General features: G+C 43.3%; 1 protein-coding gene across 3 annotated transcripts in view; it reads left to right on the plus strand.

The window, feature by feature from the left end:
* Positions 1–16,406, plus strand: part of INPP5A (inositol polyphosphate-5-phosphatase A) — a 177,561-nt gene that overhangs the window by 154,166 nt on the left and 6,989 nt on the right. For all 3 annotated transcript variants that reach the window (XM_074545467.1, XM_074545469.1, XM_074545468.1), the window contains exon 12: positions 4,570–4,643. In XM_074545467.1, coding sequence (XP_074401568.1) covers positions 4,570–4,643 — 74 coding nt within the window. The remainder of the gene's footprint in view (positions 1–4,569; positions 4,644–16,406) is intronic.

Genomic DNA, 16,406 nt, shown 5'->3' on the forward strand with positions numbered 1-16,406 from the left:
TTTTTCTGTGAAACATGATTTTAAAGACTGACAATGAGAGAAAGAAGATTCAGATTCAAAGTATGTAGTAATATAGATAATTTTACATAGTCTTTGTTAGAGAAAGAAGTAGCTTTATATCAGGCAGAGTTATGTACAGCATTTTCATGGATAAGTGGGAAGGATCAGCGTTTCCACAGGCTTTTACTGGAGTCAGTAGACTGCTGAATCAGTTTCTAAATCATTTACTTGGACTGGAAAGATGGATAAAATTACTGTCTTTCCAAAGTCTCTTGGAAAAAAATGTGTGCTCCACAAGACTGGCAAAGGAGGTTACAGTGACCAGGGTCCGCATGTTTTAATTCTCTGAGGTCACTTCTGCATGCTCATCTCCTCTTTTTGGTCTGAAACTTCATTTCCCTTTCACAGCTGTGAATTCTCTTGTGGGCCCTGCGGATGGATTTGATAAATGCTGCTAATATCACCTCCTGATCTACCAGTGCTCTGACTTTGGTCTGTAGGTCTTGATGAGTAATTGCCGTTGTTCTACTCCAATGACTGAATTAAGTTGCCCTGTTTGAAGGGGTTCATACGTGTATGATTTTAGCCAAGGTGGCCCATTGCAGTGTACCCAATAGATGCTGACCTTTTACCAGTGCTTTAAATTGAAGTAAGCAGAACCTCGGTTTCTGCAACTGCCTAGACTCTCTTACAACCCTTTGATTACTGTGAAGCTGCATAATGTAGGAATTTAGAATTTTGTGCATTGCTTTCTCTTCCACCCCAGCACATAAATGCATGTTACAGCATTGCCAATAAAAAGGGATCAAAAAGTGAGACTCCCTTCAGCAGGTTTTGCAGAATACACAGCACCCTGGAAAGCCTGCAGTTCTGATAATCCCCCTAGGAGGTGATGGGCACTGCATCTGACACAGCCATCAGTCCTGAAAGCTTTTAATTCTCCTCAAAATAAATAGGAAATATCCTTTACTGCAAATGCAGTCATTCCTACACATACTGTGTGGCTGCATTCCCAGCAGCGAGGGTCACAGTGGCTGGCAGGTAGCAGCTGTAGCAGCTAACTGTTGATACACTGGATGGATGGATGGATGGATGGATGGATGGATGGATGGATGGATGGATGGATGGATGGATGGTGTTTTCATGCAGGTGCTCATCAGACATTCCTGTTGGGCTGGTCACTGGACATTGTAGAGCAAACATCTTGATGTAATATCATCAACTTGGTGTTGGAGCAGATAAAACGTAGACCCTGCATCATCTTCACTGTTATTTAGCTATAAATGCATTGGTGAAACTTAGTTTGGAGAAAAAAAACAATCTTCTGAAAACCGTCAATGATATATAATTCTGGAATGGTCTGCCAGTCACAGGATTTTAAAATCTCTGTGTAATTGCTCAAATTACCACAGCATGTCATGTAACACCTTAAAGATTGGTTCCTAAAGATGATCTTATTATGAGTAAATTAAATAAAACAATATATTGCTTTCTGGCTTTTGAACTTTTTTTTGTTGTTGTTATTTTGAAGGCATTTAGAGTGACAGACATACTCATGTTTCCTGTTCCAGCAATGACATTATTCACAGTGGTGATTGGTGTGCAGTATGGAAATGAGTGAGCAGCTTGTGGTGAAATTGCCATGAAAGGAGTATGTTCCAGGTGGGGTTTTTAAGAGACAATGTTAGATGCTTTAAAAGTAAAGGCAATACCCTGTGAAATTCTGACTGCTCCTCAGTATCATCTTGCCCACGTTAATTTTCATTAATTTTCTGTCACGCCAGGTTGCTCCAGGCACCCATGTACCTGTAAAGCAGATAGAATTGACTGATGCCCATGTCAGGCCCTGTGCCTTCTTTTAACTAAAGTTGATTTTAGGGCAAATGGCATTTGTAATTCATTGTGACAAGGCTTAGTGAACACCTTGCCTTTGCAACAAAAATTTTGCATTTTGAGATTACAGGCTTAAATGAGAATGCAAGTGCTTTTCACACCAAAAAATAATAGTTAAAACACGGTCTTCTGCTGAAAAGAATAACTGCAGTTTTCTCAAAGTGCACCGTTCAGGTTTTCATCATTTCTTCTGTTGCTCTCCTGGCTGCCTGCAGTGCTGCCAGGTGAATGCAGAGTTGTAGGGGGTTCCCGTGCTCAGCCCTGAGCTCACAGATAACCTGTCCTTGCCCTTGCAGGAGCCAGCAGGTGTCTGCTGCACACTCGCCGGACGTGTTTGGACAGAGGGTTACATGTGCTGTAACAGTCACCTAATAACTAGGAAAAAATCATTTCTAAAAGTGCATTATTATTTAATATATGGCAGGAAGTAAAGGCTTCTGCAAATAATCCAGTAAAAATATTTGTTTGTTTTACATGTCATGATGAATTCTTCACCTTGAGCATTCCCTAAATCCTGCTAAGCACCCAGCTGGGCTTTGGCTTCAGGTTGAAGCTGTTGCTTTACCTGGGGAAACTTGGGAGACTGGCAGCACAGTACACAATGCTGTCTTGTTCCTTTATCTGCCACCAGTGTCAGCAGCTCATCTGCATAGCACAGACACTGCGTACACAACTGCAGCAAACAAACACAGCAGAAACTTCTGTGGATGATAATGCACATCCAAATGCTTAGTCCTTTAAACCCCAGGCCTCACTGAGTTTGCAAATATCATCATAGCTAGAACAATCTGAATGTATAAAATTTTGAAAATGTGAATTGGTATGAGAGGACAATGCATCTATTGAACTTCGCCAACCCTTGGGATGCCCATGAGTAATTTATACCATTGTGTTCTGTGGAGCATTGTTCTTTCATTCAGTCCTCGCAATTTTAACACTTCAGAAGCAGCCTTTGTCCTGACACCTCCCCTTCCCTACTCTGAGCAGTTTACTTGGACCAGTAGGAAAAATGTACAGACATGCATTTCAATTAATAGTTTTAACTGGGGATGGCAACTTGTTTTCCTATCCCAGATTCACACAGGATGGCTGATAGCTCTAAAATGGAGACACACAGAGCAGGAAAGGGATGGTGACATTTGTTTTCATAGCCATTGTCTATGTATTGTGGCTACCAATCTGTTCTGCTTACTGAAATACAGAATCAGAGCCTGGAAACATTCATGATGATGGAAACATCCATTTATTCTTCAAGTGCATTGAGATTGCTTCAGTTAGACCAGTGAGTGCTGTACCAGCCCAACACTTTTATTATTAGATACATACTGTAAGTTCCCACATAGATATTTCAAAGTATTTATCTAAGCATATTGAATTCTCAGGCTTTCAATCAGATGTTAAAACAAGCACAAATTGTCACAGTTATTGGTATTGCAGAATCTTTCCAGCATACTGTCTCACAGAGTTTGGTGTCAAATGAAATAAAGCAGGGAAAGCTGCCCATCACCTGGCATCTTCATGTAAAGATACCCACGTATGGCAGGAGAGCCTGGAGAGAGCTGGGCGAGCCGTGGAGAGGGAGCTAATCAGCAGTGCAGGTGGTTCAGGTAGCTGCTTTTCACACAGATAATTAATGTGTACAAGTAGCTGCTAATTGCACATTTCAGGAATGATTTATGAGGTGACAGAGGGGAAAGGGGGACACGATCTAATTTCTTTGGGAACCTCTGCCATTCATACAATGGTATCAGCACAGCTGTGAGATGGGACATGATTAATGAACGGCGGGCAATCGCCGCCGTGGCGCGGGACAGTGGCGCTCAGAGCCAGGGCCAGCACCATGGGCATGAGGAGCTTTTGTCTGCAGCCTGCAGCTCCCCGGGACATGGGGCTGCACCCCGGCCGGGGTCTGGAGCGACATCCTTTGTGTCCGTCAGAACAGCTACGGGTTTAATGGGGACAGCTATCACTGAGCTGGGCGTGGGTTTGTGTTTATGAACAGACACTCTGGATATTTATTCTTTCTGTAGAGCTCGTGGGGAAAACAAATGTGGCTGGGACTAATATTTATACAGGACATGAAATCTGTTAAACACCTGCTTGTGTGCTCTGCCTGGGAGCACCCTTTCCCTGCTGTCTCGTATCCCTCTGTCTGCTCTCTGCCGTGCACCATCCAGAGCAGGTGTACAGGAACTCGGCTTTGCTTGGGAGGAGTGATGTGCACATTGTGATTGTTGTACCTGTTATCTGCACTAAAGATAATACAGACTGATACGATGCATTTCACTGACATTCTCATGGGCTGGTTAGCATATCAGTTTGCTGTTCTTTTTTAATGCTAGTCTAGTTTATCTCTGAAGAGACTACTAAGGAAATTTCAAGAAATATAGCCTTCCTGTGGTGTAAGTGTGCTTACAGGGCAGTGCTGTGAAGAGCCAGTGTTACAACTTTCACTGCGGAAAATTAATGCTTTCAACACTTTTCTCAAGGCACTGTTTATGTATCAAAATAGTCCAGACAGTTTTGCACTGTGTTATAAAAACTATTCTACGAAGGCTATACCTCAAGCTATGTGTGATCATAGTTTTCTTTTATTTCCTTTTATATAACGTAGTATTTTTAAATTGCTGCAGTTCAACATTAAAGAGTGAAAGCATTTATTTCTATCTTTTATAGCTTTTAGAATTTGACAGAGAGCTGTCAGTCTTTAAAGACAGATTGTATGAACTGGACATCTCATTTCCTCCCAGGTAAGATTCATATATAATCCATTTATTTAACTAGCTGCAACATAATTATTACTTGCACTGTTGGTAAAATGTGAACGTTCCCATATTTATTGCAGAAATTTTAATGATGTCTGTTCCTTTTATGATTGTTTATTCTCCCCACATCCCCTCCATCACTAATAAACCACATGCCAGTAGTGCTCCATAGCTCATCATGTGGGTTCCGCTGATCCTGTCTTTTATAGCTGCTCTTAAAACAGACCTGGCAGGAATGTGTGCTCAGAGATGTGGAAGGACTTCTAAGCACTGGGCCCAGACCACCTGTTAAATCAGTTATTGCAACCATAAAGACAGTCTTTGCCTCCAGCTGTTTGATGACTGCAGTCAGCTGGGGGTGCAGAGCCTACTGCCCTCACTCAGGGAAATCCAAGAGGGGTATCAGGAATGAGGGCAGGAACTTAGATTCTGCTTTTTCAGTTTCACTAAACAGCATATAACTACTTAAGACTGTTAGAATAAATTGGCTGGTTTAGTACACATGCATGATTTTAGTCAGAGTGTCCCTGAGGTGTTTTAGCCATGAATGGACAGCTATTGCTATCATACAAAACCAAGCATTTTGCAAATGGCAGTTCTATTTGGGAGAAATCTGTGGAAAATTTGGTGCCATTCTATACATGTATGGTCCCTTTCCAAGAGTGAGGAAGTCAAAGCTCACAGTTGCTTTCAAGGGAAAGAAATACTGCATTCACAAAGAAAAAGTTCAAAAAATAGTAGAAAAAAGGCAGATAAAACTATGCTTTTTATATACTTTCCTGTTAATAGATTTAATATGTTTGAATACTACTATTTTATGCTTTGTGGACAGATAGGAAAGTATGATGTTTTGGCATACACTAAAAAAATTTGGGGAGCTTGCCTTTTGTGATCATAATCTCATTGCTTCTTAGCAGCCAGCTGTGATACTGATTTGTATTGATCCCCTGGGACACTGGAAGTGTGCATGGAGTTACCACCACTCTAAATTGTCCTTATTGATTGAGTATGATAGCAGACCAGCAGGGTGTGTGCGTCCCTGAGCGTGTCTCACTCGTCATGTCTCTGGTCAGGGTAGGTGAAGGTGAGGGGAGGTGGTGCAATTTTTGTACCATACATACTCTTCTTCTTTATTTCTCCAACACTGGTGCTTTCAGCCAGAGCAAGGCTTACCAAAAATACATTGTTCCATGAATAGTTTTCAGCTTCTTCAGACTCCGTAAGAGCTTTTCAGTGTCATGCTCCCCTCAAGCACAGATCAGAAATTAGGTGTAAATAGTCTCTGTGTGTTTTAGTTCTGCTCACTCTGTTTCCTTCTCAACAACTAGGTAATAGTAATAATAATATTAAATGGTAAAAAAAAAACTATATACTGAGAGATGGCATGTATATATAAAGAGCAAACTGGCTTTTTATTAGGATGTTTTTTCACCCATCCCTCCTTGCTTTCAGTGTATTAAGGCATGGACATTCTATTGCCCATCCTGTGGTCCTTGCATGGCCACAGGCCCAGTAATGTATCTTTAACAGAAATATTTTTAATCATACATAATTTTTGGTGTGTATAAATAATTACTTATATAATACTTCTGTGAGATTTATAGTTACAAATTGAATTTGTATCTGTAAATGGAATGGTATTTAAGGCAGCACAGCAAGTTAATGTTTCTGCACATACAAAGGTGTTTCCTCGGAGTCTTGACAGACTCTGTGTTACTGCACATTAGCTTCAGGACTTTTTAGTTAACTCTGAATGTGGGAAGGATTGGAGAGCCACTTCTGAGCTCTCCTACAGCCACATCTAAACCTAGCATTTCTGCAGGCATACTTAAGGAACTCAAAACTAATCTGTTGTTCTTCCCCAGTGCAATACTGTAATTTAAGACCAAATGTCTGCTTGATCTACTGTGAATTCTTCTTCCTGATGTGGGTGACCATCATGATGCAGTGCAGAGGGAGGTTCTCAGGTAGTCATCCCTTAGAACCATCTAGGACAAAGCCTTGACTGAGCTCAAGGGTTCCTCCAACCCAAACCATTCCTTCATTTTGAGATTTTATAGCACTGACAGCATCTGCAGGCCTGTCAGTTATCTCATCTCTGTTCAGCATCCCTAAAGCATTTTCCAAACTCATCTTCAATTCTGGGTTCCTTTCAATTCTTGAATGTATGTGCATAACGCATGCCAGCTCACCCTGTCTGCCTGTGCCCAGAGGAGCATGCCAGAGATGCAGGGAATGAACTTGCAGGGGAAAGAGGCTCATCCTGCCTGTTCTGGACCCAGATCTGCTGGTGCTGTGTCCACAGGGCCTCCCACACGTTCTGTCCAGGTCCCTGGAGCCTGCAGGGCAGGGGCAGGAGGGCAGCCGGGGCCGGGCGTTCCTGGGGCCCTGTCAGAGCCCACCCTTCCCTCGCAAACCCTTCCTCTGTCCTGCTGAGACCTGCCACAGGTCAGGCAGCCACAGTTCAACAAGAGACCACGTGGCAGCTCTGCTATGTTAGACAACCTGTACAAAATCATTCCAACAGAATATTCCTCAGACACTGTTCACCCACTCCTGTATTTTGCAGTCTTTTACTTTATACAGTGAATGTTCATGTTTTCATCTTGTTATCCTCTGTGATCTAGTGTAGCATATAGCAGCCCAAGCCGCTGGAGACTAAATGCAAGTTAGAATTTTAAACTCTGTAAGCTTTGTCACTCACAGGCTGAAGAGTCTGGCCACGAGCAAACAGCGCAGTGCGAGGCTGCAAAGGGCTTCGTGGTAGTCAGCAATCACTGCAAAAGGCAGGAGGTGTGAAAAAAAGAAGCAAAAACATTGTAGTGTGTCAATATACAGGTGGGCAATTGTTACCTTTATCACTGCTCTCCATTAATTATTATAATTATTCTTGTAGCTGTTGTATAACAAAGATAGGAGCTGACTTTAGCAAGAGTTCACACCCACATACAAGGTTTGCTCTCAGATAAGGCTGCATGCACAGCAATCTCATGTGTTAATCATTCTCTTAAAGTGACCTATTCTTGTTTGTTGTTGAATTAGGCTGTCATGTAATTTACCGGTTGGACATATGTTTGTGTCTTAGATACCCTGTGTGTGATATTTGTCTCAAGCAGACCCTCTGCACTGGCAGTGTCTTGGCTTTTGACACCTCTGAGCAGGAGACAGGTCGAATCTCATTTACTCTAGGCAGAGTTCCTCCTTTGGAATGCTCTCTAACACTGGCTCATTGTTCTGCAAAAATCTTATTTAGTCCATAAAATATCTTTTCTCTACCTTGTATTTTGTCCCATCACCCCTCTCTGTTCTAGGAGGTTTCCCAACGACACGTGTATTTTTGTGCTCTGATTTACACTGAGCCAGCCAGCTCTGCATGAAGCAATGCCCAGAGTGCTCCCTTGTTCCTTCCCTTCTGCAGAGACTGTGAAGAGCAGAACCTCTGGGTGCCAGTGCACAGAGCCCCAGTGTCACCCTTGGGTATGAAATGGAAGGCCAAGATGATGGTTTAGGTGTCAGCAGGCTGCTCTTCCTTTCCAGCGTTCTCTCTGCCTCTCTGCATGTTCTCAGATCGTGCAGACTGCCTGCTGATAGGGCAGGACAGCACTCCTGAAGCAAATGGGATTCTCATTTCCTAGAACGCCTGCTCAGTAGTGCTGCTGGTCCTGTTGTCTCACAAAAGGGGAGTTAGGCACACAGATGAAAAAGCCCGAGGTTGTTTTTGTGCTTGCATCATCAGTTACTTTTATAACACTTTTTTTTTTTTTTTTTGCTAACTAAGAAGTAGTTTCTACTGAACAGAAATACTTCAGACTCACTCATGCACTGTAAAACTCCTTCCAGGTATTAGTGACGTATCTGAAATCATCCATGGATCTCTCAGCCCCCCAAGAAACAAATTCCCACCTGACATGATGCAGTTGTCTGGGTGCTTCCAGCACCTAAGGCTGAAGCACAATTTCCCAGCTGGAAACAGAGAGACAGCTGTCATTTCCTCCAAAACAATATGAATTTAATTATTACAGTGATTTTCCAGACAGATCTTGCCTCCATGGTTCCACTCACATTAAACCAGTGCCACTCTCACCAATTCTCAATTTTCAAATTGAAACAGAGTGTTTCTTTAATTTGTGAGGAACCAGACAGCATTACCCAAGGTCTGGTTTAAGGAATTGTGGCAAAGGGGAAAAGAAAGGACCACAAATGAATTTAAAAAGTTTCAAAGAATTACTCTACGCCATGTGAGAGGTAAGGACTACAGACCACACTGCCAGCAGAAAATAAATAAAGTATTCTAAAGAGCTTATGGTCCTTGCTGCCAGCCAGGCTGTCCCGTCTGAATGTAGTGCTGAAAAGCCCAGTAGTTTGGAGCTTGAATCCTGACCCATTTCTTCCCTCAGGTTCCCAGGGAGGCACATTCCCAGAAAAGACATCGAGCTCAATCACAGTCATAGATAGTAACATCAGGCTGTTCTGGTACAACAAGTCAGCACTGGGTCCTTCCCAACAACCCAACATTATTCATAATTCCATTTATCCGCTTGTAATAGTAGCAGTATTGCATACATTGCGTGAGGTACAGCATTACTGTTATTAAAGCAATAGAGTTCATCACTCAGTGTTCGCTTGCTGAGGCACTGGCATTGCCAAATAATCAGATTTTGCCAGCTGGGCCTCCCCAGGGCTCTGGGGGGCACAGTGTGCCCCTTGCCATCAGCCGTGTGCCAGCCTCTGGTCCTGGGCAGGTCCTGGCACGGAGCGAGTGCCAGCACGTGTCCTCCTGTCACCAGGGTCAGGCCACAGGGTGGTTATGGACACCACAGTGCTGGGTGGCTGTTCTTCACAGAAAGTGAAGGGTTGCATTGTGCTTTCTGGAAAAAAAATGGGCTCTGGGTTTATTTATATTTTACATTGAAAAAGGTCCTGCAATGCTGGTGATACAGGAATGCTCACTCTGAGGCATATTACAGACCAGTATTTTCTAAAGAAGACTGTTAAGCCAAAAAGCAATATGCCCAGCATAAATCTATTAAAAAGGTTCTGATAAAAACACCATGTCACTAACCCCCCTGTTTTGTGTTGTGCCCAGACTCAGGGCTCAAGTCCTGTTTACCCATCCCGCCCTTTGCTGCTGGTTTGCCCGGGTGACCCCCTGTCCCATTGTCACCTTTGACTCCAATTGTTGGTGCTATCACCATGGTGTTAGTGCAGCCTGTGCAAGTAGCAGCTGTTTAACACAGTGCTCCATAACTGCTGTGTTTGCAGGGCTCTGTTTGCCCTCCTGATTTGGCTGGAGTGAGACACGTACCGTGGCCAGTTGGCTCGCAGAGCATCACCGAGGCTTGTTAGTGTTTTGGTACCTGTGAAGCAGATAATCTAATTCAAACACCAGAGTGTCTTACTGCTTAGCTTAGATCTGCTGCCTAAGATGTGCATATGAAGATAAATTACATGGGGTAATTTGTTAGGAAGAGATCTAGGGAACCCAACTCCAACTCTCCCTTTCAGGTTCAGGGAAATAAAAAGTGTTAATTCAATTTTGAGGAAGAAGCTAACACTCTGGTAGCTGACAAAAGTTAGATGTCACCCTTTGATTGGTTGAATGGCCTTTTGTTGAAATCACACTTACGTACCAGCTCACACTAGTGCTGACTGTAAATTAAAAATATCAACATATTTTTATTTATATATTTGGCCTTAAAACTTTCAGAACACCCAAAGGTTGTATTGGCAGTCCACGTTCACCATCCTTTCTTCAGGGAAAAGCATCTTAGACAATCTGAGAGCATATCAGAGCTGAAGGTAAATTGATCCAACATTTTCTCAGAAAATATGAAAATAGTAAATAATTTCCTGATGAAGAGTGGTTGAGATTTTTCCCCTTTTGAAGTTAAAAGTGAGAAATGGTTTAGTAAATGTGAGGACTCATACCTAAGTTCAAAAATATAATGAGCCAAATCAAAATTGTCTCAGCTCTTCCCAGAAAGAACTCAGTTTTCATTGATGCTTTATAGTTTCATCCCATCTCAAATACTTTGTATTATAAAAAAATTGGTGATATAAAATGTGGGGACAATTGACAGATGAGCGAGCACAAGGAGTTTTTGAACAGGAGGCATGTCCACTCCCTGTAATGTGATAAAGTTTGCTAAATGATCTGCATTTGAACCTAGATATAGGCTACAGTTGTTCAGAATGACCTTTACTGGAATAAAAAATATGAAATAGCTGAATTTTCCCCACTGTTGCCTGGTGAGTGCTGCCACACTTCCCAGAGCAGCACTGGCAGCGTGGTCTGTAGAAGGCAGGGTCCCAGAGCAGCACCAGGTGTCCCAGCACAGGATGTCCCAGCACAGGGTGTCCCAACACAGGGTGTCCCAGCACAGGGTGTCCCCAGCACAGGGTGTCCCCAGCACAGGGTGTCCCAGGATGTCCCAGCACAGGGTGTCCCAGCACAGGGTATCCCCAGCACAGGGTGTCCCAGCACAGGATGTCCCCAGCACTGGGTGTCCCAACACAGGGTGTCCCAGCACAGGGTGTCCCCAGCACAGGGTGTCCCAGCACTGGGTGTCCCCAGCTCTGGATGTCCCAGCACAGGGTGTCCCAGGGTGTCCCACCACAGGGTGTCCCCAGCACAGGGTGTCCCAGCACAGGGTGTCCCAGGGTGTCCCAGCACAGGGTGTCCCAGCACAGGGTGTCCCAGCACAGGGTGTCCCAGCACAGGGCGTCCCAGGGTGTCCCAGCACAGGGTGTCCCAGGGTGTCCCAGCACAGGGTGTCCCAGCACAGGGTGTCCCAGGGTGTCCCAGCACAGGGTGTCCCCAGCACAGGGTGTCCCCAGCACAGGGTGTCCCAGCACTGGGTGTCCCAGCACAGGGTGTCCCAGGGTGTCCCAGCACAGGATGTCCCAGCACTGGGTGTCCCAGCACAGGGTGTCCCAGGGTGTCCCAGCACAGGGTGTCCCCAGCACAGGGTGTCCCCAGCACAGGGTGTCCCAGCACTGGGTGTCCCAGGGTGTCCCAGCACAGGGTGTCCCAGGATGTCCCAGCACAGGGTGTCCCAGCACAGGGTGTCCCAGCACATCCCATGGTGGCACCGCACGAGCAGAGGACACTGCCTGTGGCAGCTACAGGTAGGAGCCCTCCAGAGGGAATGAATTGTTTCCTGTTAGAAAGTACATTTCACCCATCTCACTAACAGATTTTATCCATGCTTGCACACGAGAAGAGTTCATTAGGAGCGTTTTTCCTAGCTGGAAATGCCAGTTAAGGAGACATTTATATACACAGCATTGTTGGCTTGTGTTTTCAGTTAAGGCACTGCTGACAGGATGGTTTATGGTGTCAGACAACTTTTCACCCTGCAGTAAGCATTTTTGTAAAGGTGTCTAATCATCTCTGACAATACCTGTCAACAGTAGTAGTCCTCTGATATTACTGACCCTCTTAATGGTTTATTTTCCCCAAACAATTGCCAAGTAGTTCTCATCCTTATTGACTGTGACAACAGTAGTTCATTGGACAGCCTGCTCTTTATTAACAGAGTAAGTTAGCAATTCATCAAAGTGTTTGGTTAAATTTCAACAGTATTGAACATTATATTAATGATGTTGCTGGAAGTTTTATTCAGAAAACCCACCTGACAGTAATCCTGATTAAATGAGTGCAACTGAAGCAGAAGTTTGTGTAATAGGATGGAAAAGCAGCTAGAAGCTGCATCTTCAGAAGGAGTAAGTCCTAAACAAGTGGAAATAAATTGTGCAAGCTTTTCACGTGGATGCTCCAGAACTACCTGTCTGCATGTCCAGGGCCATGCAGAGTCAAAGTGTATCTTGTATAATTCTGCTGGCTGGAATACACAGAGAATAACAGTCTCTTTTTGCTATTTATCACCCTGCTAACATGAGTGGCTAAGGTCCTAAATTCCTAGAACTTTGCCACTGTTTTAAATAGGGCATCAAATTTGTTCCACAGGGAATTCCCCATTTCCCCATTGTATTTTTAAATAGACATGATATAGTGTGTGTAAAAAAGAGGCTGGAGATGTCAGCAAAACAAATCTAACTTACTGCCCTTGATCACAGACAGTCTTATTCCTAATGTCTTTTAGAAGGTGGGTATTACAAGAATAGTTCTGCTTTTTTGCATGTACACAACCATAAATTTACAGTAATTTTTACGAGATTATTTATGCCTAAAGGCAAAGAAGCAGTCAAGAAGTGGGGTTGAGAGGAAGGAAAAGAGAAGGGAAACCATGAAGCCAGCTTAGAAAGAGCAAAAAGTGAACGGTCAAGTGGAAGCGTGGATTGGCATACTCGTGTCTCTCGTTGGCCACTGCAGCAAGTGGAAGTATTTTCCAGTGTCCTGAGTGCCACCTGGGATAGGCCAGTGCTCTCAGGCAGTGGCTGTGGGATGGTTGGTGCTCAGGCACTGGCTGTGGGATGGGTTGATGCTCAGGCAGTGGCTGTGGGATGGATCAGTGCTCTCAGGCAGTGGCTGTGGGATGGGTTGGTGCTCAGGCAGTGGCTGTGGGATGGATCAGTGCTCTCAGGCAGTGGCACTGGGATGGGTTGGTGCTCAGGCAGTGGCACTGGGATGTATCACTGCTCTCAGGCTCTGGCTGTGGGGAGCAGGCCGCCAGCACGGCCGGTGCCTCTCGGCGCGGTTCCCCCATCCCGCGGTGCCATTCGGCACGGTTCCCCCCATCCCGCAGTGCCTCTCAGTGCGGTTCCCCCATCCCGCGGTGCCTCTCGGCACGGTTCCCGCAGCCCGCGGTGCCCGCCGTGCACACCATCCCCGAGCATGGGGCACCCAGGGCCTCCGTGTGCAACAAGTGCTGCTCAGCAGCTGCTTCTGAGCCTTTTTTTCCCTAAGGCTGAGCCTTGTTTTCCCTAAGGCTTCGATTCTGCGACATCTGTCTGTTTTGGCTGCATCAGAGCCGTCATCCTTCCTAAAATGCCTGTGCATCTGTGGGCTTCTCCTTGCATTGCTGCTCTTGACTGGGTTTAAATCTGATCAGCTGGGGAGAAGACATCCAAAGGAAGTAACATTATGTAAGACACCAGAGTATCCTTGGGGACAGGACTCTTAAAAACACACTAAACAAGCAAAAGCTTCGGAGTTCACATGCAGATGATTCTGGAAGCAGTCACACAATTTTCATGCCGCTGTTCACTTAGCTATGGAGCAGGATGATGGTGGCAATTTCTGAGGCGTATGGTATTTGAAAAGTTTTGTTCTGGAATAGTATACGTTCAGCAGCATGTTTAACAAAGTCTTCTTCAGTGACAGTTATATTCCAGAAACCTCTAACAGAACTTTTATTTGCTAAAATCTATTTTAGATCAATGGCATATAATAAACTAAAATAGCCCTACAACCCCAGAAGTCGCCAAAAAAAAGGATCCCTCATGGGAATTTTGAGTCATATTTAGCTATAGCCACTATTTGAGCCTATCTACAAAACAATTTTGCTTATTCCAAAGTGTTTGTGACCCCTCTAGAGCATGAAGAAGTGCTAATAGTTCTCCCAGTTTTGGGGGCATCTTAGGATATTTTATTATGTTAGTGTCAGTATTTCACTGAGATTAGGACTTCCACAGGGCAGAGTGGATGCAGGGAGGGAGCTTTATTCATTGGAGTGCAGTGAGACACAACATTCCATGCTTCTTGCTTCCTTTGAAGGATTCTTTCTTTTAAAAATAAGAGTGTGCCTGTCTTTATTATATTAAACTATTACCTACAGGCCATTTTGTCTGGACAATTTTGCAGCATTTATTTTCATCTCTGTCCCAGCCATTAGAAATCTGATTTGTCAAAGATACTTGCAAACCACAGTAACTTTTTGACTGCATGATCAGTGCTAAGGACCTTGAAAAATTGGCAGAAGTTTTCACCCTGTGAAAACATTAAGATACATAAAGCAAATTGATAAATACCATTTAATAGAATATAGGCTCTAGGATTTAATGCTTTAACACATAGCAGTAACAGATCATTCCAGGTATGGGACATCATATTTCAAAAGCCATACAGTTAATGCTGTAAAAGGAAGGATTATATGAAATGTGATTGATTCTTATACCTTTATGTCATAAAAAGTAGCTTCAGTTATGTGGGGTTCTGGAATCAGTAAAGTAAGAGGTTACGAGAAAAAGTCAACCCTTAAGTTGCAGACAAAGAGCTTCTACTACCAATATAGTATTACATCATCAAAATATTTCACAGACACTCAGAAATAAGCTGTACTTCTGTATGTCAGTGAAGCAGCAAATTGAATTCTCATAATATGTTTTGAAAATGAGTCTTGTTAGGTTTGATGAGGTGGAAAACGTACTGAGATCACTGGTTTGTTCCAATACATTCAGTACGCTTTTCTTGGATGTTTGCCATGGCTAATCTTTTTAATGGCAGTGTAGCTTGTAAACCCATTTGGTAGAGAGCTGTATGTCTCTGTTTGAGTATCACACCAAACAGGGTGGTAAATAAGTTTCTCTTCAAGCATGCAAACCTTTTTTTTACAGTACTAGAAATTTTATTTTAAGACACTGAAAAACCTCAGTATTTCCTTTATAAATTCAGTGAGCAGCAGAATAAAATGCAAATGTCATTTCAAGTACTCTCACACATACATATGTAGATGTTTGGGGTTTTAAGAGTTTTATCAAGGGCAGACTTCAGTTAATTCAGGCCCAGTATTCAAGAAGTTGAGCCTGTCACAAACCCTCTGCATTTCTCCAAAACCCCTTCTTAGCTACTCCCACATGCCATTTTGGAAATGGTCTAAGAAAACAGTGGGCCTTACAGTGTGGTGAGCCATCATCAAATGCAAAGTTCTGTCTTAGTAAACTGATGAGAAGATTTGGATGAGACATGAAAAATTCTGGCCTCAGCTTATTGAGGTTGAGCCAGAGGTTGCCCTTCAGGTGCTTCAGATGATGGCAGCCCATGGGCTCACGCTGGTGTGTTACCTTTAGTTATGTTCTGTAGATTAAAATAAATACTTTCTGTTGCCCTTTAAAGCTAAGTTAGGATCCACTGGTGATGTCATAGCATTTTTATGATGGCCCCAGAGTGTAACTACCATTTAATCTGCTTCTATTCGAGATGTTTTTACAAAATAATATGCTTTTCCTTAACACAGTTTCATAGGTATGGGATCTTATGTAGTCAGCATCACTTTCTTTAAACCACATTCCTGATTCCTTGGTTCAGAAGAAATCTCCTGCAAACCCTGCTATCTTGTCCTGTCTTCCTTTCTGTCACCCTTAAAGAATCCATACAGGAGAGGTTTGTGTACTGCTGCAGTGGTCCCAGCACTCTGAACTCTGTTTTCTGTTAAATTATTAATGGATAATTATATATATTTATTATATATATATAATTATTTCTGTTAAATTATTATAACTCCCCTTGAGAGAATCCTGTGAAGAAATCACATAAGATGAACTTTTTTCCCCTAGGTTTCATTTTTCAACTTCACGTACATTTTCTGTAGTCTCTTGTCTAATTTCAAGTTGTTGTTGAACTGATTTTTTGTACTTCACACAGATAAACAGTTTGCTGTCTTTAAACACTCTCACAAAAGCACAAGGTAGAAGGTGAGAGTTTTTAAACTGTGTATGTCTTAACTTCTTAAACATGCAGTAGAGTTGTAAATCTGAGAAGAGATGTAGAAAAAGAGCACATGAAAAGGAAAGAGGGAGGAGAAAAAAAAAAGTGTCTGGAAGAGCTGCTTTTTAACAATGACATTT

This window comes from Zonotrichia albicollis, chromosome 7, assembly GCF_047830755.1.
Source record: "Zonotrichia albicollis isolate bZonAlb1 chromosome 7, bZonAlb1.hap1, whole genome shotgun sequence".
In the NCBI taxonomy this organism is placed as follows: domain Eukaryota; kingdom Metazoa; phylum Chordata; class Aves; order Passeriformes; family Passerellidae; genus Zonotrichia; species Zonotrichia albicollis.